The following is a 23,374-nucleotide window of genomic DNA, read 5'->3' on the forward strand; positions in this document are numbered from 1 at the left end:
TCTGGGATTTGGCACCGTGTATATGTGGTGTTAACCGACGTTTCGGAGGAACGTATCGCCTCCATCTTCGGGGTAGAAAGAAAGATATAAGAAGTCTGCAAGCGAAGAGACGGTTCCTCCGAAACGTCCGTTAACACCACATATACACCGTGCCAAATCCCGGAAGACTGCTTTCTTCACGTATTGAGAAGTTTCCATGGATACTTAGTAGCTTACATAGGGAGCATTCAGTAAATCCCTGTGGAGGGGGGTGGAGTACCTCCACCGTAGGCCTGCGAGTCGTAGAAGGTGACGAGAGTGGAAGTTTCGAATCTGAGACAGTAAAATAAGTTCGCGAGTTCCACGGGACTTGGTCCCGAAAATGACTGCGCTGGCGAAGGCCAGCAGCAATTGTAAACGACAGACCCGTCCTCTCGTCATGGAGAACGACCTACACCAATAAAAATCTGGTCGTAAGCCGCAGATGGGCGCTTTATTGCAAGACAGACTGGACGACTGACCGCGGTCGTAACATAAGACTCAGACTCATTCAGTCATACGTGAGACAGACGTAGTTCAAAGCAGTCAGAAAGTTTTTCGTAAGGCAGTTCAGTAGTTGAAATGTTAACTAGATAAAATCCATTACCAAACAATGACTAGTGAGCAGGCTTTAAGATTTTATTTTGTGTGCTATAATTAACAGTAATTTTTAGAGTGTTATAATTATTTGTAGTTACAGCTTGTGAGTGTCCAATAAATCTTATTAATTTAATCCAGAACGCCCGGTAGCTTAATTTGTTGAGGCACTGTGCTACAATCCGGAAGGTCGCTGGTTAGATTCCCGATGAGGTCATTGGATTTTTTCGATTAACCTAATTCTTCCAACAGCACTACGACCCTGGGGTCGACACAGCCTCTGACATAAATGATTACCAGTAATCTTCCGGGGCGTAAAGGGCGGCCGGCGCTTAAGACTGACAACCTTACCGCAATCTGTGTGTTGACTGTCTAGAAAATGTGAGAGCCTCGACGTCTCACAACACTGTGGGCCTTCGCGGTCTGTTTCAGGGTTGTTTTACCTTTTATTTGCCGGGACAATTTCTGAAAGGATAATAGTATATTGTTAACGTAGGACAGACTATACTTCCACAGTTCTTCATAGGTCTTGGTGCCACGTAATTGTAGGGAGGATTCAAACAGCATATATCAATATTTAACAACACGTAATAGGCCGAGCATGACATGGGAACTATCTCATTTCATATGGAAAAGGCTACACAAGTCGTGAGTCCTCACAGCCGTACTCAGCAATTTACTAGATCGTGTGTGAATTATTCAAGTGTAACATTAAAGAATATTTTGCTTAAACGTTATTTACAATTCATTTCTTATATTTGATCAGGTATTAAAAGAATTAGAGGTGCTGCGGGAATGTTCTGAAATACTTAGCGCGTTATTTGAATTATTTAGCTTGCGTTATGTTAGACTCGGGCGTAATTGCATCTCTAGGGACCCAGTTCAAACACATCCATAAAACAGCAAAGAAATACGAGTAAATGGCTTTGAGCTGCTCACTCTGATATTTATGACTGTGGGAACTGAGACATGATATTGAATAATGTCACATATAAGCGATTGCGTGACTAATAATTGTGGGTTCTAGATCTGATGATTGGATTTACTAAACACTTCTTCACAATTACAGCCAATTATAGCGCTATTACTAATCTTCACAATTCATTAAGACATGCTCATTCCTTGTCCATTGAACTCTCAACTACAACTAGCTTCTGAATTTACTTTTTTTTTATAATTGCTTTACACAGAACTAACGGAAAACACAGTAAATATTGTTGATGAAGTTTGTTTACCTCGCCGTTGCTTAGCAGTGGACTCGCTGTTGTTGTCACGCGCTGATGTGAGATGTTGTTTACCATCTATGGCCTAGCAATGATCATTTTTCTCTATTGATATAGAAACGGCAATTCTATTTTTCCCTGTTTTAGGAAATTGTTTGCCTAGCAACGGGACTTTTATTGGTTCCATAGCTTAATGCTTTGAGCAAATCCGTCACAATACAAAGGAATCCTCAGGAAGTAAGTGAAAATGGAGGCCGAAATTTCATCTTGTACGTTGGCAATCAGCTACAAAGGTACTTGAAGTCATCTTCGGAGGTCCACTCTAAACATGAGGATACGTTTTAGATACTGTTTGAGAACAGGCAAAGAAAATTTGTCCGTGTTCTTGTCAAAAACGCAACAAACCCCGGTCAGTAGGGAACAGCCTATAAACTGTTTTATCACATTTTTGACATGTGCATGCTTGGCACAAAAGTTTTAGCTTGTCTTTTATTGTCATTTTATTCTTACCTCCCGCTGATGGAACCTGTTGTCAAGTGTTTATAGGCTTTTCTCTACTGACCGGGGTTTGTCCAGTGATTGAGACTAGCTTTTCTAACGGGCCCAACTGAGTAGGTCTATCTTGCCCCATCCACCTGAGGACGGAGACAGATCCAGTCTTCGAAACATTGTGGTCCTTTGTCTTATATATACCAGACAATGGATAGAGTCCAAAATAAGCCCTATAGTTCTGTAATGTAATATATAATTCTAGTAGCGTTCGGGCTTTAAAGATTAAACAGACGAAGGGACAAACAAATGAAACTAATCATTTCTGACTCCGTCTGGAAGGACTGAAGAAACTCTGGAAAATGTTATTAGGAATGAAAGATATCTGTGCCATTATCTGTCACTAACACCGTCAGTGGTTCAATTTTATAATTTATGTTTTTTGAGACTCCTCTGAAAACAGGTTTCTTCAGTCAACAACAGAGGCAGATTTGGTTCAAAACGGTACGGAAAAAGGATTGATATAAAGTCACTCCTTGAAATGAATATATTCCCACGAATACAACTGGAATGGATTTATCTGAGAGGAGGAAAATCGGCAGTGGAAACTAAATTACTAAAAGCTCTGTGTGATTTATATACCTTTCGCCAAGTATTGTCAGGTTGAATAAATGAAAGAGGGTTCCGTAGTCAGGATAAGTAGCCGGGTGAATAGAATGAATAAATACATATAAATAACTTGAAAACTGGCCACGTGATATGCTAAGACTGGAAAAGAATGCAAATGTGCAAATTCACTCCATGAATAAGACCTGAAATTCCGTGACGATGGAACATTTATATACATGTAATGTATTATGTATCTGGACATTATCTATCGTCCTGTTTTCATTTAAAACACAACGTTTCGGAAACTGGATTCTGTCTTCGAGTTAAACCTTCTCAGATGGGCCTAATCTATAGAGCTAGCCCTTATCTCCGCACGCCTGTACCAACACCAGACAGGGTATACAAGCGAAGCACAGCACGAATCATCTACGAGAGTTAAGACAAAACATTAAAATATTAAAAACTCCACACGTATGAAGCCTGAAGTTCTTATAAAACGTAAAATGATAAAGGTAAAGCTATCCCTGTAACAGATAGTGAAGACCCTTAGGATTGTGAGCCGTCGAGGCTCCAACATTTTCTCTAAACAGTCGACTCACAGATGGCGGTGAGTTTGCCAGCCTTACGTGCCGGCCGCCCTTTACGCACCACGACGATTCCTGATACTCATTTCTGTTAGAGGCTGAGTCGAACTCAGTGTCATAGTGCGCCTGGAAGTATTAGGTCAATTGAAGAAGTCCATCTTATCAGGACTCGAACCCGCGATCTTCCGGCTTGTAGCATAGTGCCTCTACCAAATACGCTACCGCGTGCACTCCCCTAGACAAGAATGGAATTATGATTGATATTATTATTATTACCGTATTACTTCGAATATAAAACGCCCTCGAATTTAAGACGCATCCAGTATTTGAATGTTGGTTTTAGGATGAAATAGAAAGTTGCATAATCATCGAATTTAAGATGCACCTCAATTTTTCAACGAAGGGGAAAAATGTGTAAAATATGAGTATTATATTCGAAGTAATACGATATTATTATGAATTATGATTATTGTGTCGCCCCTCAATTAGATATAAATCCTCCCTGTCCAATTCATATGATCCTTATAGCTGCACAGAAACGAATTGTATTCTGCTTCAAGGTGAACCTATTGCTGTTGTAGCTTGCAGCTTTCTGTTATTGCTTCTAGAGTAGGTTTTAGTGGCATTTCTCATGAGATTCGAGTCTTATAAGGCGGACGAGGTTCGAATGCAGCGCCACACGCAACATACGTGAACGCTTTGTAAAGCTAAACCCCAGCGTGGCACCAGTTCCACCCTGCAATGTCTCCAGCGGTCTCGAGTCCTGATTTCCTCCTTCCTTCCCATGGAAGCCCCAGCCTGGTTACAGCTCGGGTCTTTCCAACGTGATCGCCGGACGCCGAGCATTTGATTCTCTTTTGATTCTTTTCTATTCTATGTCAATACGTCCTGCCATGTCCTTATCTATTTACTAGCCAACTTTCCTTCTCGAAGTGAAAGTAGGTTTAAGACGTTACCATGGGCTTTCAGTGTTTGTGTCCGCCCCTTTTCAACGTTTGAACCTCTGTATCGATTTGAAGAAACTCGGTGTGAGCATTACGCAATTGGAGGCCACCAGAAAGCAGTAAATTTTGATTTTATACTATCAGTAAACAGAACATGGCGAACGGGCAAGCTTCTGAATTCTAAAGGCGCATCCACATTACTCGTGCTCACGCCACTCGCTATGCTCGTGAGTAATGTGGACGATATGACAAGTCACGAGACAAGCAAATTTTAAATTTTTAATTTAAAAACTATAGCCAATAAATTAAAATACGACTACAACCTATACACGCTACTAGTAAATATACGGATCCTTACGCGCCGAAGCCTGGCGAGCAACTGAAGTAGTGTGGACGAAGATTTACGAGCACAAGTAAAAGCCAGACGAGTCTCCCGACGAGCACAAGCCTGGCGAGCACGAGCACGAGCACGAGCATGAGTAATGTTGACGCGCCTTAAGGGGTACTAGCATCACTTAATTGAGGGTTCAGAAATTATATAATGTACGTAAATAAACTATGAAAATTTTATTAAAGTCGTTTGTTTGGAGAATGTAAAATAGTGTCACGTGTATCCTGGTAACGCGACAGCAAATAATGCGTTCAGGAGTTGATAACTCGATTTATTGGATAATTTCACACATCGTAACTAAAATTCATTATTACACTTTCAAGATTGCTGTGTCTATGATACTCAAACTATTATAACACTCTCAAGGTTAACACATCAACTACTGAACTTCCTTGAACGACGCTTTCCTGATGAAATATTTCGAAAAGTCTTCACTGTTTCTTATATGGGCTCGGTACGGACCACATAGAAAACACGGCCTTTGTTGTTGACGAAACTTGTTTGCTGGTCGTTGCCTAGCAATGGGAAGCCCTTTTCTTATTGTTGGCCAAGAATTTTTCTTAGCGGGAACGTGTTTACGTAGCTGTTACTTAGCAACTGATATACAATAGTAACACGACGGCCAAGGATTCATGGCAATGAATAATTCATAATTGGAACCAGGGATATGAAGTTTGATATGGAGATGTGACATAAACATTTGTATGCATTTTTAAGATAATGTTCGTATGTTAAAAATTACAAATATGACGATGCTGCGAAACTTTGAGGTTATATCCAATAAATCTAACACGCGTAGGGTCTATGTTCAGAGAAATAAAACAACGAATGACCAGAAATTATGCAGTAGGAAAGAAAGCTTTATGATTTATGCTGGAAACTCATTATTTATGTTTCATATGTGGGAGACTGCCTGAGATTTAACATTTATACGGCCTTTACCAAGAATATATATTTTCTACATGAGGAACATACCTATGTTTTTTCATTGCATACTCCAAGATAAAGGATAAAACTTGCGTTGCATTTCTATCATTAATAAATTTCCTTAATATGGTCAAACACCTGTCAAACAACATGTTTATGAACTGACCCGACACTTCCAGCTTGCATATGGCAAGGATCTGTCCAGAACATGGCAGGTTACCTGGGTGGATATAAACCAGTGAACTCAAGCGTATATGATAGATCTGTTGAAAGCCAGAAATGGCGCTGTTTTCCGTGTCTTTTCATGTGGAGAAATTTATTGATTTCATATACAATGTTACACCGAGAAATAGATGGGGAAGTGTAACAGCGGAAACATAAATAACAACAATAGAAGTACAGTCTGGGCGTACTTCACTGCTATTTTTCTTTATTTTTGTATTTGTTTCGTGAGTATTTTGTTTTTCTTCCTTTACTTTATCCCTCTGAAATATTACCATCTGTTGAAGACAACTTGTTGAAAACTAAGAGACAAAGTACTGTAAGTCCCTATCTAAATACGCTTCCGAGGAAAAGTACATGGCTCGCCGAATCCTGAAGCAACACGGATCTCATTTCTGACGTGCCTTTTCACTACGAGTTCTCTTACAAAGTTGTTCGTCTTTTATTTAAAAAATGACACTTCTGGTATTATAAGCTTACATTCTGTTTTAAATAGAATAATTCAAAGCCCCTGTAAGCGGATTTTATGATAATAGCACAAAGAGGATGTAGTGAAAGATATATTTGTTTCGAAATTGAAAATTAATATTATGTATTGGTGGTCACTATAAAGAGAGTTTGGAGACGTTGTTTTATAAATAAACTGTGTAAATTTCATTGGGTGTAGCCCTCTCTTCATAATACATGTTCATGTTTACGTAAGCTCTCTCTAAGGAATCTAATTCGTACGTTGTCACGCTGATTGTTGTCTTTAAGTGTGTAAATTGTTGTGCGCATTTCATCTGCTCATGTCAGCCGAATCTTCGAGACATGGCCTTCTCTCAGAAATTATTTTTAATGCTGGTCTTTACAGAAAAATGTTTGCATTGTCTGATCCTCCATTGAAGGATTCTTAATAATTGTCCCAGTAAGAATTTAGAAATGTCTACAACGTGGTTTAGGTCGGACTAGTAGCTGTTCTCGGAAACTTGGATCTGAATATTCATAAAAGGACGCAACGTTTCTCATTCCAAAGTTTTATATTATTTCCGAATTTTCAGATTCAATTTAACAAACGGTGTGTTCTTTCTGAATATTCAGCTGTAGTTTCAGAGACCTTGTATTCTTTCTAGGCACAAGACGAAAAACAAAGTCCATAAATTCAGTTATGTCAAATATATGTAACTGGAGTCGCTAAATAACTTAAGCATTAAATAAATTATTTTCATATTAACAGTAAGATTGATGTATGTATTGTCGAGTCCCAACACATGCAGACTTTCTGAGTTTCACCTATTCAAATATACAAAAGCTGTTATAGTATAGACTCTTGACAGTTTGAATAAATCGAGGTACATCTCTCAAAACTTTGGGTTTTTATGTAGTGTAGTTTCATAGAGTCCTTATTTTTTATCGCAGACAAGAAACTTTATTTTAAGAATGAATCATATTTATTCTTCCTCCATATTTTACATTCTCCTTGAAAAACTACCGCGACATGCTTATCTCTAGCGTCCCTCCCTTCAAGAGGAACTGTCTCTGAGATGCATTGTCTTTTCTCTGCTTATATTTCCTGAACTTTCTACATTGATACATGGCTGTCTCCATGGATTTCCTTCTTCGCTGTATGCAGTGTCATACAAACGCTGGAAATTCTTCAAGACAGAGGTCACTAATATTTTGTAGGTATGTTGAGAATAGTACGTGGAGGTCAGGTTGGCTTGAGATGACCTCTGTCTTCTTGTATCAATGGAAATTTTTTAATTGCTATTGGGGTGGGACTAAGTCCCTTGTACTGCGGCCACTTCTGGCCTCTTGTACCAGCCCCAGATGATAGGTGAGGGTGATTGTGGAGCAACTGGTGGAATGAAGATTGGCAAGGGAAACCGAAGTACTCGGAGAAAATCTGCCCCAGCACCACTTTGTCCACCATAAATTCCACTTGACCAGACCCGGGATCGAACCCGGGCTGCCGCGGTGGGAAGCCAGCGACTAACCGCTTGAGCTATGCGCGGCCCCTGTAATAATTGTAACTTGTGATTCAATGCATCCGAGAATTACTTGACTCGGATGCTACTCTGCAGAGACAGCTCGCCGTCCACGAAACAGCTTATCATACCTAAAATTTCTTTACCCTTCAAATTACTGGATTTTTTTAATTTGGCCATCGTTTGGTGTTCTAGAAACTAGAAAACACAGCGTTTCCTGTTCCTGGTTCGGAGTAAGAGAAACAGCCATCCTTGCGCTTAACTAATTAAGCATTATACCATGAAGGCGTATGGGGGAGTGGATGTTTAGATCCCCGTTTTCTTGACCTCGGTATAATTTGGGGGCGAGTGGTCAGCTTCACGCCTCGGCAGCTTTACCCGACACAGGGTACACATTGGATAGAAGGCTGGGTTGGCCCCAGAACCCGTCTGGACAACGTGGAGAAGATAAAAAAATTTGCACCTACCGTGACTCGAACTTCGACTCTTCGGTCGTCCAGCCCGCAGGTAGTCGCTATACCGACTGAGCTATCCCCGCTCCTCTCTCTATTCATAGTATGAACGTTTATGAGACGGTACGTGATTCCATTTTCAGTCGAGTTGTATCGATTGTCACTCTGTTAACAGTTATATATTTTATATCTGCATGAATCGATATCGGGAGCGTTCCGCTTGAAGAACGTGCGGCCCTGTTGTATTGACCATTGCTTAGGCATTACATAAGCTGTTATTGTACCGTGAGCAATCCTGAAAAGTTGATAAAATACAATTCACGCAACACAAATTGAGCAACAAAGCGGTAGGCGCAGATCTCTCCGTTAAATCCTATGCTTTGGTTTGCATGGTCTTTTTTTTTATTGCTAGTGGTTTGGGACTAAGTCCCTTTTACTGCGGCCATTTCTGGCCTATTGTACCAGCCCCAGATGATAGGTGAGGGTGATTGTTGAGCAATTGGTGGAATAAAGATTGGCAGGGGAAACCGAAGTACTCGGAGAAAACCTGCCCCAGCGCCACTTTGTCCACCACAAATCCCAATATACCAGACCCGTGATTGAACCCGGGCCGTCGCGGTGGGAAGCCAACGACTAACGCTTGAGCTATGACGCGGCCTTGACAAAACATAGTCTCAGGTATCTACATAGCTGTAGTTATACTGACATGGGTTCGAAGCCACTCAAAGCATAGATGTCTGTTTGTCTTTATTCTGTGATAATGTTAGGTAGCGGCCTTGCGACGGGCTGATCGCCTGTCCAAGGAGTCCTACCGCCATCTTAGATTAAGAAACTGAAGTGGAACAAAGAGTTTCCCGGATGCCTTATGCTCCAGGAATACAGAAAGAAGAAGTTATACTGACATGGGTTGTCTAATAATTGAAGTTAGCTCTTTGTAAGGTCAAAACCTGATTCAGGAGGAAATTGAGAGGAGATTTAATTGAATTCGGGTAATGCTTGCTACCACTGAGTCGAGAACCTTTTATCTTCCCTTCTGCTCTCTAAAAACAAAAATTAGAATATTCAAAATTATAATTTTGCCTGTCGTTCCGTATGGGTGTGAAACTTGGTCTCTGACATTAAGGGAGGAACATAGACTGAGGGTGTTTGAGAACAGGGTGTTGAGGAGAATATTTAGACCGAAGAGAGATGAAATGACAGAAGGGTGGACAAAACTGCATAATGAGTAGCTTCATAACTTGTACTCTTCACCAGTTATAATTAGAATGATCAAGTCAAGGAAGATGAGGTGGACAGGATATGTAGCACGAATAGGGGAGACGAGGAATGTATATAGGATATTGTTGGGAGAGCCAGAAGGAAAGAGACAACTGGGAAGACAAAGGAGTAGGTGGGTGGACAATATTAAAATTCATCTTAGACAGATAGGATGGGATGGTATTGATTCGATTGATCTGGCACAGAATAGGGAGCAGTGGAGGACTCTTGTGAACAGGGTAATGAACCTTCGGGTTCCATAAAATGCTGGGAAGTTCTTGAGTAGCTGCAGAATTTGTGGCTCCTCCAGAAGGGCTCAACTCCATGAGTGAGTGAGTGAGCTCTTTGTAAGGGACCCAACAGAGCAGGTGTCTCCCTCTCACCTGAGGACGGAAACAGATCCAGTTTCCCAAATGCACTCTTTTCTAGTTTATAGAATACCTAACCATGGAAAGAGTCCAGAAACCCAGTATTTCTGAGTGTTACACACAATCGGTAAAACCTCTTAGAATTTTACTGTTCCTTTGGGGCTGCGGATGCCTCTGCAAAGGGGAACAAAATGGCTCAAGAAATTATTTGAATTTACACATTTCATCATATAAGGAAATGTTAAATGCTGTGATTTTCATAAACGCATATTTTATTTATTTGAATTCTTGGCCGAGTCGAATACAGAAATTTGGAAAATTTACATACTAGCTCATGTTGAGTGTGGACGAGTTCTTATATTATTGAAGCAGTAATAATTTACACTAATACAGTTTAAATTTAATTAAATATTATATATCTACCTTATATGTAAATCTTTCATAAAAGAGACGGGGGTACGCGGTAGCGTAGTTGGTTGAGGCACTATGCTACAAGCCGGAAGGTCGCGGGCTCAAGTCCCGATGAAGTGGATTTCTTCAGTTGACCTAATCCTTCCAGCCGCACTATCCCCCTGGGTTCGACTCAGTCTCTAATGGAAATGAGTACCAGGAATCTTTCTGGGGGTAAAGGGCGGCCGACACAGAAGGCTGACAACCTCACCGCCATCTGTGAGCCGATTGTCTAGATAATGTGGGAACCTCGACGTCTCACAACCCTATGGGCCTCCACGGCCTGTTACAGGGATAGCTTTACCTTCATAAAATAGGACTCATTACGAGGTAACAAGTTCCAAGATCTACATTAAGATTTCCGAGGTCAATTTCTTTGTGTGTCCTTATTCAAAGTAACTTCTAGACTTTGCAGAGGTCGAATGAAATTTGTCAATTGTTTTTTTCTCACAAACAGTTCGTACAAAGCGTAAGTGTAAGATGTAATGTATAAAAGTCATTGATCACTGTAATGAACCTTCAAGTCTCATAAAGGGCGAGGAATTTCTTGATTAGCTGAGCGACTGTTTGCATGTTCAGAAAATTTCTGATACGTGGAGTTAGTCATTATCAATATTAATGACTGCTCGTTTAATATCTTCCTGCATTTTTTGAAGATGACGTGAATTTGGTGTCTGAAATTTGTGGCTTCCTGGCCGGAACATGAACTGACTACTTAAACAATTAATATTAAATTGTAAGGTAACTTTGTCCCTCTGCTTAATTAATTAAGCACCACGTCATGACGTATGGGGGAGTGGAAGTATAGCTCCACCATTCTTGACCTGGGCCCTTCAAAGGTTAATAATGGCTGACATTTATAAAGTACAAGGGATGTGCTTGATCTCAGGTTCTCACAGAATACAGCCGTGACGCTGTGCATTCTGGTAGATATTTTTATCTAGAATTTATCCCCTGATGATGGAGGCAGGAAGATCCTCCGAAATGTTGATAAATATTTACCATACTACATCTCCTGTCTAAATTAGTTGAAGTTGTCCCTGTACTTAACTAATTAAGCATAATGTTATGAAGGCGTATAGGGGAGTAGATGTATAGATCCATATTTTTTTCACTAGTTCGGGGTGAGTGGTCAGCTTCACGCCCCCGTAGCTTTACCCTCGGAGAAAGAGCCCCTGGTAACCATTGTATACGAGGTTGTGTGGACCCCAGAGCCAGTCTGGACGACTTGGAGGAGAGAAAATTCTTTACCTTACCGGAACTCGAACTCGGACGGTCGTCCCGCCCGCAGCCAGTCGCTATACCGACTGAGCTATTAAAGACTATAATAGGTATATAACACTGTATTTCTCTCAGTGCTGTTTATCTATTTGAAACAGGGGGTGTCACCCTGAGGGAAGATATACTGAAATTCGGGGTGTCTGAGGAAGAATATTAAGGGCGGGGGGGCGGAGGCTCGAGAGAACTGCATGACCTAGAAAACAGCAATTTTTTACTTATCACCAATGTGTTACTAGGAGTGGTACAAGAATGAGCCTATGGTTGGCGTAATATGTGATATGCAAGTTGAAAATGAGAAGTGGACACAAAACTTTAGTAGGAAACCCTGAAATGTGGAGACTAGAGCAGACCTAATAGGCTGAATGGCAGCATTAAAATTTTTCGTCAAGAAATAGGCCGAGATAATTTAAAGTGGATTAAACTGGCTTAGGATGATGTCAAGGAAACTTTTTAACACGAAAATGACAAATTTCTTGGTTGTATAATAGGCTGTCAATTTTTAAAATGAATCTCTGCATCATGGCGTTTATTTACTTACTTACTCCTGCAGCACAGCCCTTCTGGAGGAGCGGCCAATTCTGCAGCTACTCAAGAATTTCCCAGCATTTTATGGAACCCGAAGGTTCATTACCGTGTTCACAAGAGCCCTCCACTGGTCCCTATCCTGAGCCAGATCAATCCTATCTCTCTAAGATTCATTTTCATATTGTCCACCCACCTACGCCTTGGTCTTCCCAGCGGTCTCTTTCCTTCTGGCTTTCCCACCAATATCCTATACGCATTCCTCGTCTCCCCCATTCGTGCTACATGCCCCGCCCACCTCATCCTCCTTGACTTGAATATTCTAATTATACTTGGAGAAGGGTACAAGTTATGAAGCTCCTCATTGTGCAGTTTTGTCCAACTTCCTGTCACTTCATGTCTCTTCGGCTTACTTTAATTAGTTATTAATAAGAAGTTATTTAAGTGTTGCGCGAAACGTGTTCTGTGGGAACACACCTGCAGTTAACTTAAGTTAAGCTCGACAATGCTCAGGCGTTCAGGTCTCCTTAGCACTGAGTGTTTGCCCCGAGTTTCGCTTTAAAGGAGAAACCTGTGGATGGATTGGGAGAGTGGAGTGGACTAAAGGTTTTCTTCTGCAAGAAGACTGCACAGGAGTGACGAGATGAAACCATAAGGAGGCTTCAAGCCTCACTACTTAAATGAGGACAGTTTACCGTGAACACTCTAACAGCTGGATAATTTTAATGTCATATTCGTGTTGTTACTGATCAATGATACGATGATTCTGCTACTGATCGTGTTTCATGATTGTATAGGATAGACAAGAACGGTCTCACAAGCATACAGTAAAAGAGACATATGTTTTGTTTCTGTTTACTTCTATACAACATGTTCCTACCGCATGCGGTCATCATCAGGCGAATGTAGGTAATTATTGGCACCATAAACTATCCATTGTGATAGAGTAGACAAAATTAATTATATGTTTATTATATATTAATGTTTAATAAAATTATATGATTAATACTTAATCATATTTCTCCATGTTATACCTGCAGACGATTTTAATGAGTAACAAAGTAACAAAGCGCTATAGTTGCTTGTAGTTACGTTCTGTAAGAGTTCAATAAATTCAATTTCCAGTCCAAGCCCCCGTCTATAGTCACTCAAAAACGCGATAATATAGAGAACCGTGCTTTTTTGTCTTACTTTCTAAACCCTTTCACTTTGCACACCTCTAAGACTCCACTGTGTCATTTCTCTTATATTATGCTGCAATATAAATTCACCTTTCCTTCCCCAGATTCTGTTTAATAGAAGAACAAAATATAAGTGAAAGGAATATTGAATTAAATTGCTGAATAATGTTATTCCATACTGAATTGTTAACGTAACTGACTGGATTATTCAGTACGAAACTTGATTACAATGATTGAATCGTTATTGAATTCTGAAACTTCACTGAATTAGCAGGACCAGTATTGGGCATGTGGTTTTACCAGAGTTGGCCGTACATATCATGATCTCCTCACTCGTCAACGGTGTAGCTAGCCTTACACATTAACAGCATTAAACTACTGAAAACGTCAGAGCGAGTGAGCTAGTAGACCTCAAAGTTGCACTTAAGTTTCACAGTTGCTGATGAGAGGCGTTAGTGCGACAACTACCGCAAACATACCAGCAAAACTTTGTGACATACCTGTGGTTTTCTTTGTGTGGCAAATGCGTCAAAGACGGGGCATACTCTACCACAAAACCACGCCGTGGAGTTCAAGCGTGGAGCTGGTAACTGCCACCGACACACAGCGAACAAATGCGCCCACTGTGTAGTCATGATTTAAATTAGTAAGGAAAGGTAAATTTGGAAATTACCTCAAGTGAAATGAAAAGTTTAATTGTGTAAGAAGTTTGTCACTTAATGACCGATGAATTTCCTTCTTGTTTGAAATTCTGGGAAGTTCTATACACAGTGATTCACTCGGTTAAGGCCCAGAATTAACTGTTATAAATCACGCAATAACTTGAAAATAATACTTAATAACACAGAATAAATTTTAACGCTTACACTGTGACTGTATGTGCAGTTCGAACCATTTATTCAAGGGCTGCAAACTCTCCTACCATCCTGGCCACAACATTCGCCAACGTGGAGCATCCTATCGGTCTGTGTTTCCAGGTTGGGGGAGACTGATTTTAGCATCTTCTGTAACTCAGTTACCTCAACATCTGTCCAGGTATTTGCTCGCCAAATTTGGTTTTTATGGATAGCTTACTGCGTGATATATAACTATTGTCACTTGTATGAGAGACTATAGACGGAATTGGATTGGTGATTGCATTTATTGAACACCTATAAACATAAATCATAACTAAAAGTAACTATAACAGCCTCATTGGTTTACACATATAAAGTCTTCTATGTCTTCACTAGTCGTTTCCTCTTAACGGATCCTAATAATGTCCTCTGCTAATGTTCTCACCGACTGGCGAATATCCCACAACTGACTCATTGCTCTAACTGTCGACTGTCAGAGCTACTTTACAACTGACGGTTTACCGCCAAGTAGTTCGTCTTGGTGACAAGCCCCTTGAGACTCACGATTAGTACTTTTATTTTCCAACTGAACACTTGCGGTTATAGTCCTTATGTAACTTCCTCTCTGACAAGAGGATAGGTCCATCGTTTACAATTGCAGTTGTGCCTTGCCAGCGCAGTCATTCTCGGGTCAGAGCCCCGCTGTACTCGTGACCCCCCACCTGGAGGGCCAGGTCCCCGTATTTATATCCTCCAGGAACAGGGTATCCCGGTTATAACCCCAGGTACTGGGTTCCATTTTGGTCGCCTCCTACGACTCGCAGGGTAACGGTGTAGGTATTCGACCCCGCCTCCCCACGGGAAACTGTAGACTCTCAACTAACCCTCCTGATTTTGGCTCTCTGTATAGTTCACTAATTTCCTTGGGAACATGTTTGTTTGCGAAGCCGTTACTCATCAACGGCTCTTGTATATTTTCATATGTCTCAGTTGTTGCCTAGCAACGAGTCTACATACTGCATTATTAATTCAGAACCTCATAATGAATCACTCTGTGTAAAACTGATATTTCTAGGATAATTTCCGTTGGAAATTGAAGTTATTATAAACCTTCCCCTTCTGACTTCTTCCTGTTCAGCCCAGTTTTATTTGTCCGTGTTATTGTGTCTCTTCTCCCCTTTCCATCCAGTTTCTCCTTTACAGGTGAACATCGTTGACAACATGCCTTGATGCTCTTCCCACTTCGATTCGTGGTATAATTTTGTGCCGAACTTCATATAGATCACTGTTGCGTTTCACTTCTGTGGAATCGATATAACTACGGACCAACAAATCGACAAACCTGCTTATGCTTTTTACGTAATTAATTCACTCACTCATCACCCACTCATGGAGCTGAACTCTTGTTGAAAGGCTGCCAATTGTGCAGCCACTCAAGAACTTCCCAACATTTTATGTAACCCAAAGATTCATTAACGTGTTCACAAGATGCTTCCACTGGTCCCTATCCTGAGCCAGATCAATCAAATTCACACCATCCCGTCTCTCTAAGATCCATTTTAATATTTTCCACACACCTACGTCTTGGTGTTCCTAGTCGTCTCTTTCCTTCTGGTTTTCCCACCAATATACTATATGCATTCAGTTTCTCCCCATTCGTGCCACATACCCTGCCCATCTCATCCCCCTTTTCTTTTTCTTCCCCCCTTGGCACTGCAGCCCCAGTGGGCCTAGGCCTACCTCCACGAACTTCTTCGTCCACCTTTCGGGTTTTTTCGATATCTTCGACATACGCTAGGACTCCTTGGGTGGGTAATCAGCTCGTCGCAAAGCCTCTACCTGTACACAAACACAGAAAAACGCACACAAACATTCATGCCCAGAGTGGGATTCGAACCCACGATCCCGGCTTCCGAGCGAGCGAAGACAGTGCATGCCTTAGACCGCTCGGCTACCGTGACCGGCTTCTCCCTTTCTTGGTCATTCTAATTATTCTTTGAGAAGGGTACAAGTTATGAATTATATAATTAATTACTGTATCAGATGATAATTGCATTTTAATGTTTCATTCTAGAAATGGGAAAATCTATTACTTGGTTCCAGTATCCAGGAAACATAAATACGGGTATCTAGAAGATTAATTATTTCCTAAAATAATGCAGGAAGGACGAGTGTAGCTCGGAGAAACATATTGCTTCCATCTTCAGGATAGAGTGAGCCAAGCAAGAACCAAGCAAAATTATGCGGCAACCTGAAGGAACTGGACCACATGTAAGATCTGCATTCAGATGGAAGGATATTGTTAATTATATGTTAGAGATTTAGTATCTGAAACAGTGGAGTGGACATGTATGGCTCAGGATAGAGTCTGTTTCCGAATTATTTTGAACACTGTAATGAACCTTTGGGTTCCATAAGGAGGCTGCGTTTTTCTTGGGTAGCTAAGCGACTGTCAGCTTCTAAAGAAGCACTCTTTGGAATAATATTCACCTAGCATCAAAGGCCAGGAATATTGCAGTATAAACATCAGCCCAATTCTGATCTGATAGTTTGTAATTACTCCGCACACAAATGTACAGATTTTCTATTCTGTTTGCCGGGGAGTATTCACTTCATTGCAGGATGAAACGTAGACGTGTTTCTGTGTGATATCAGGTAGTGATATTTAAATTGAAATATTCTTAATTTCTTTTGCAAAGGCATTATTAAACCATACGCAATTAAAGAGAGTGTACAGAAAGGGCGTTTTGTAAATATAGTCTATCTTTTATCCAGTTTACTTTTTTTCCCCCGGGCAATACGTCTGATCCTTTTGAATTTCACCCTTTTTTAATTTGTTGTAATTATTCTAGCAATTTTGGTTGGTAGTATAACGTAAGGTTAACTTATGAATGATATTTAATCACTTTGTTTCAATTGCTTTGCCAGATACGCTTTAGAAATCTCGTGCCACTACATGCAGGTCTGCGTGCCCATGTATTGCTTACTTTGTTTCGTAGAGTCTGCATTTACTTGTCTACATTTATTTGTGGACTATTTATAGAAAGTCTACACGAGCGCACAAAATGCGTCCGTTGTAAAAGTAAACGAGAGAGGCGAATGCTACTCTTTCTTCTGGCTCCATTGCAGACAAAAAACTACGCACCGCATTATGCAACAGTGTGCTGTCCTCAGCAAAGTACGTTCTTTACAACGGACGCATTTTCTCGTGTAGACGCTGCCTTAACTGTTGTATCTGTGCCTCGACCGAATAGCAGGATTGTTATTGAATAATGAAAGCATCTTAAAAGGGTCTGGAAGGAAACGTTCATGGCCAAATTTAAGGAACTGTACTAGAATTATCTTGTAGGGACTGAGGAAAATGATAAAAACAGTCAGGACTCCCGGTCTCCTGACCGAGATTTGAAGCCGGAATCTTTGGAACAGAGGCAGGAGGGCTAACTTTCGAAAGTGAAGTTCAGTGAACCTGTGTATAAGGATTATGCATTTAATTGTATTATTTAAAAAAAAAGAGTCTTTAAATTAAATGCCTCACAAAGTTGAACATTATAACTGATTGGGTGGGGGTGAAAATTTAATGAACACAAAATTAAATTAAATATTTATGCAATATTTAATGTCCTCTCTTGATTGCTCATTCATAATTGCGAATCAACTTTCAAATTTTGATTCTGAACACTATTTTTCTCACCTCACAACAATCAATTCCCCCTTCCCTTTGGCCCTACAGCCCCACTTTGGGCCTTGGCCTACCTCCATGAAACTCCGTTTCACTTCGGTTTACTAGATTTTAGACATTCGGTAGGACTCCTTGGGCGGGTCAACAGCTCGTCGCAAGGCCTCTACCTGTACACAAACACTGAACATCCATGCCCTGAGTGGGATTCGAACCCACAATCCCGGCTCCCGACCGTGCGAATGCAGTACATGCCTTAGACCGCTCTGCTACCGTGACCGGCTCACAACAGGCAGTTACTCGTAGAAAGTAATGTGCGATTCAGTATGAGAATGTTAGACGTACTAGTGTAATTATATTTGGATTGTTCGTTGAGTTATACTTGTCATAGGGGGCGTCACAGTTCAGTCAGTTTCCTTCTTGGGGTTAGAAGTTTCCGTTACCACGCGTTTATCGTCATCATCATTAGTGGAGGGTTCTGTAATTTGCATCCTTCTCATTATGTTTCTAGGGTGATTAAATGCATAGGGAGATGAGAGATTCATGGAAGATTTTGGTCTGGAAGAAGCCACTTGAGAGATCTGCGCACATATAGGAATATCCTAGTAAAGTGTATCTCAGTGAAACAGGAAGTGATATTCTGGAAAGAGCCTAACAGTTTCAGTTCCTTCCGGTTCCATATAAAAAGAGGGAATTTCTTGACCAGCTCAGCATCTGTAAACTTTTAACGAATAACTGGGAGAAGTTAATTAGTATTACTAAAAATCACCTATGCCGGTCACGGTAGCCGAGCGGTCTAAGGCATGCACTGTCTTCGCTCGCTCGGATGCCAGGATCGTGGGTTCTAATCCCTCTTAGGGCATGGATGTTTGTGTGCGTTTTTCTGTGTTTGTGTACAGGTAGAGGCCTTGCGATGAGCTGATCACCCGCCCAAGGAGTCCTACCGTATGTGTAAGATCTAGAAAAACCGAAGTGAACGGAGAAGTTCATGGAGGTAGGCCTAGGCCCACTGGGGCTGTAGTGCCAAGGGGGAAAAAAATCATCTTTGATGAATGCAAGTTTCTATCGCCGGGGATTGGCGTGGATACCTTTAATGATATTATATTTGTGCATCCTGTTGCATTGAAGTGTCTCTTATAGTCTATTTTTTCCGCCTATAATGCAATAAATTAATAACACTGATTAATATTTAATCCATACAGTGATTGGTAAATATATATACATTTCTGCAATGCTACATGTTTCGGCCATATAAGGCCATCTTCAGGCAACATTTTCATAAGGAGTCTAACACTGCGCACTAATCGAATCTCATTCTTTTCATTACGTCATTGGTGTTTCCTTCTTCATGCTTTTTTTTATTGCTTTTGTTTCTCTGCAATGTATAACATGTATTTAGTTAATATAATTCTTATTTAATATCTGGTTATATTGCCTTGTGTATCTAATTGTTGTATTTCTGTACTTACGTATTTCACTGGTGTGTTGTTGTCTTGATTGTGCGTATCATTGTCCCTTTGCGTTTTGTGTATCTTTACTTGTTTACAGAGAACACAAATCAAGACAACACACCAACAAAATACAGAAACAGCCGCAGTTCAAGAAAGACATGAAGTTGAAAACACCAATGACGTAACGAAAACAATTAGATTTGATTAGTGTGTAGTGCATTAGACTGCTTATAAAAATGTTGCCTGAAGATGGCCTCATATGGCCGAAACATATAGCATTGTGATAATGCATATATATTTTAATAGTTTAATAACATTTTATACATTAAATAATTATTGTATGTAAGATTTGAGGCTTTCACGGCGGTGAGTATGAAGAAAGCAGTCTTCTGGGATTTGGNATAAAAATGTTGCCTGAAGATGGCCTCATATGGCCGAAACATATAGCATTGTGATAATGCATATATATTTTAATGTTTTAATAACATTTTATACATTTCACTATTATTGTATGGATTAAATGTGAATCGATGTTATTAATTGTATGCATTAAAGACGGAAAATAGACTATAAGTGGATACCTTTGCAGCACATCTTTCATCTCAGGTGTTAGGATAAAAATTGTCAAAATAAATCCTATATGTTAACATTCTCTATTATATAAGCTTCAAATACAAGACCTGAACGTGGAAGTGGCTCTTCTCATGAGCCCAGAGCACAAAGGAAGCGTTCTTGTTTAGCTCTACCGCATTCAAGAGAGCTGAACTTCTGTCAACCCCGCAAGATGTATCAGACATTGTATATTTATGAACTTGGCAGGGTGTTAACTTTAATGTTGATGTTCCTACGGATCTGATTCATCTTGACACCTCCGGTCCGATAGCCCGAAAAGTGATTTATGCCAGACGTCCACACAATATTCCTTGTTTATTCACCAATTTATTTAACACGTGCTCGTTGACTGTAGTGATTATAAAATGCAGGACGGGTATGACAGTTGGAAAGGATTTGTTATATTCTAAGCCTTCCACATTGAAGGAATTAAGTTGTCCTTATACTTAATTCGGCACCACGCAATGATATTATCACGAGTTTACGGCTCCGTGACTAATAGTAAGGGGTTCTTGATTGGAGGATTGAATGTATTAACGCTTTCTTTTACAATTTCTCTTAATCACAATATATATATATATAGCGCTATCGCTAGTCTACCCACTTCACAGATCACTAGGACACGCTCAATTCTCGTTCTCTGTTGTACTCCGTTGTACTCCTACAACTGCCAGCCTCGGAACGCCTTCTGTGCCATTATATAATTCCTCGGCACATACCCTACGGAAAACACTATTCTTCTGTTGTCCTAGAATGGTGTTTATTGGAACGTTACCTAGCAATTTAGGTCGTTCTATTGTTGAGAGTACAACTCCGGGACTTTTTACCTAGCCGTTGCCTAGCAATAGTCATATGCGTCGTAATATTACGGAGGAGAGATGTACTTCCACACTTTCCTAACTTCGGCACTAGAAGAAACTTCAGTGGTCAGCTTCATGCCCTGTCAACACTACTTCTGGGCAAGGAGTCGCTGTACATTTTGAGTGAGCCCCGTAGCTATTCTGAACGGTGTGAAGGAGATCAAAATAGTAATTGTCCTAATGCTTGTATTATTCGCAATTTTCAAATTTACTTCTTAAGTTTCTCACCAATTAGAATCGATGCCAAACGTCGTCGTTAGTTGCCTCGGTGCAGACTGGTGAAAGGAGATATTTGCTGCTGCGGTAGATGGTTCCTTCATTCTTGAAGTTGTGCGCATGTCGACACAAACGGGACTCTTAATGTTATACAGTGATTCAGTGGGTAGAGGCACTTAATTGATAATTTTAAACACGCAATGATAATTGTCAGTTAAAACGGGACTTGGTGAATACATACCTGGGTAGGTGTGGAAATAATTGGGTTTCAAAAGATGCTGAGATTTTTCTTCGACCTCCTGAAGAAACAGCCCGACACGACAGTCCACTCTCGCGATTGGTGCAGCCAGCGCGGTAAGGGGAATTACAGCAATTTTAGAAATGGAGCAAACTGGTCAGGCAATCACCGGGTTAATATTACAAAGTTTTCTGCATTGCCAATTTTATTTTTTTTCTCGTCGGTAAATGCTCGCATGCCGGTCACGGTAGCCGAGCGGTCTAAGGCATGCACTGTCTTCGCTCGCTCGGAAGCCGAGATCGTGGGTTCGAATCCCACTCAGGGCATGGATGTTTGTGTGCGCTTTTCTGTGTTTGTGTACCGGTAGAGGCCTTGCGACGACGAGCTTATCACCCGCCCAAGGAGTCCTACCGTATGTGTATGATCTAGAAAAACCGAAGTGAACGGAGTTCATGGAGGTAGGACTAGGCCCACTGGGGCTGTAGTGCCAAGGAAAAAAAAAGAAGAAGAAAAATGCTCGCGTGATTTATATTTTCAGGGCAAAAATAATTATTACAGGAAAACAACGTAAACAGAATATAAAATACAAACTTATGTCCTTCAAAGCAACCGTACTTTACGATATTTGGCACAGAAACACGATGAAATAACAGAAGTGTATTTCACACAGTAAATTATGATTTCGGGAAATATTGAATTACTTTTGAATCCAGATAAGAGTATAAACAAAACGTATACTCTCCGATGACAGCGGAAACCCCAACCAGCGTCACAGTTATCACCAGTTGGTTCACCAATCCCGACCTATACGAGATCTTGTCGATGGTTTAATTTAATTTTTGTTCTATAGTTTTTTTAGCTCACACAGAACATTTATCAAGTTAAGACCGGCAACGCTACAAAAACCGTTGCTACGTAACATGAAATATAAGCCCCAACATTATAGCCTGAATAGGATTTACAACTGAATTTGGAACATTTTGACGAAGTAGGAAACGTACTAACGTCTAGGACGTGACTCCGTGTAGTCTGGTAGAGGTTTATCGGAGGAACATAATATAGTGTTTTCACATGATAGAGTGTGACTACAGACGGGGTTTGGATTTGTAATCTTATTTATTGAACTCTTACAGATCGTGCCCACAAGTAACTATAGCTCTGTCGCTCATTCACGCACAGTTCACTAGAGGAGAGCCTGCCGTGTCTTCACCAGTCGTTGTTTGGTAACGGCTTCCAACGGCTGACATTTCCGCTTCCTCTGGGTTCCCGAACTGTTCCCTTGCATCAGCTACCGGCTTCTCACAGCAACAGCTCACAGCAGTCATGCAACTAAATCACTCACACACCAACCAACTCACTCCACTCCACTAGCTAAGTGCAGACTGCCTGCTAAATTGCTACTGGTCCTCGCCAGCACAGAGATCCTTTGTTCCGAGTTCCACGGGACTTACAACGGTATTTTACTCTGACGGTTTTGGGAGCCTTCAGGCCACTGCGACTGTAGCTCCCAACTTGTCTCGCTTATAACCTCTCGGCACGGATAGTGCAGAAAACTCAGTTCTTCTACTGTTGTTTGAGGACCGCTGCCTAGCGACGGCTGCTGTACAGTTTCCTATCTCGCGGTTTTCCGTCTAGCAAGGGGTGTACATGCCACAGTATTTTTATATTCACAAAATCTCATTTAGTGAAATAAGCTTATAATACTAAAAATATATTTCCGACTGTCCAGTGTTTATATATCTATTAAGACAGCCCTGCGCGATAACAGGCGGATATTTGTATCTGTAAAGAAAGAACAGAAGTCAAATGAGGCATGCATAATCGTCTAAAGGCGCGTCCACATTACTTGTGCTCGTGCTCGTGCGCGCGAGTAATGTGGATGATATGACAAGTCACGAGACATGCAAATTTTAAATTTTTAATTTAAAAACTATAGCCAATAAATTAAAATACGACTACAGCCTATACACACTACGAGTAAATATACGGATCCTCACGCGCCG

At 40.7% G+C, this 23,374-nt stretch overlaps 1 protein-coding gene and 1 long non-coding RNA gene across 2 annotated transcripts in view; one reads left to right on the top strand and one right to left on the bottom strand.

The window, feature by feature from the left end:
• LOC111872334 overlaps positions 1–16,578 on the top strand; it is a 148,833-nt gene extending 132,255 nt beyond the window's left edge. Inside the window, exon 4 of the mRNA XM_023866090.2 lies at positions 16,393–16,578. Coding sequence (XP_023721858.1) covers positions 16,393–16,394 — 2 coding nt within the window. The 3' untranslated portion in view covers positions 16,395–16,578. The remainder of the gene's footprint in view (positions 1–16,392) is intronic.
• Positions 16,579–18,650: 2,072 nt separating this feature from the next.
• The window catches only part of LOC117282945, a 20,833-nt gene continuing 16,109 nt past the window's right edge, over positions 18,651–23,374 (bottom strand). The window contains exons 3-4 of the long non-coding RNA XR_004513899.1: positions 22,369–22,371; positions 18,651–18,661 (exon numbers count right to left, since the gene is read on the bottom strand). This is a non-coding gene — a long non-coding RNA (uncharacterized LOC117282945). The remainder of the gene's footprint in view (positions 18,662–22,368; positions 22,372–23,374) is intronic.

The sequence above is a fragment of the Cryptotermes secundus genome, unplaced genomic scaffold (assembly GCF_002891405.2).
Source record: "Cryptotermes secundus unplaced genomic scaffold, Csec_1.0 scaffold55, whole genome shotgun sequence".
Taxonomy (NCBI): Eukaryota; Metazoa; Arthropoda; class Insecta; order Blattodea; family Kalotermitidae; genus Cryptotermes; species Cryptotermes secundus.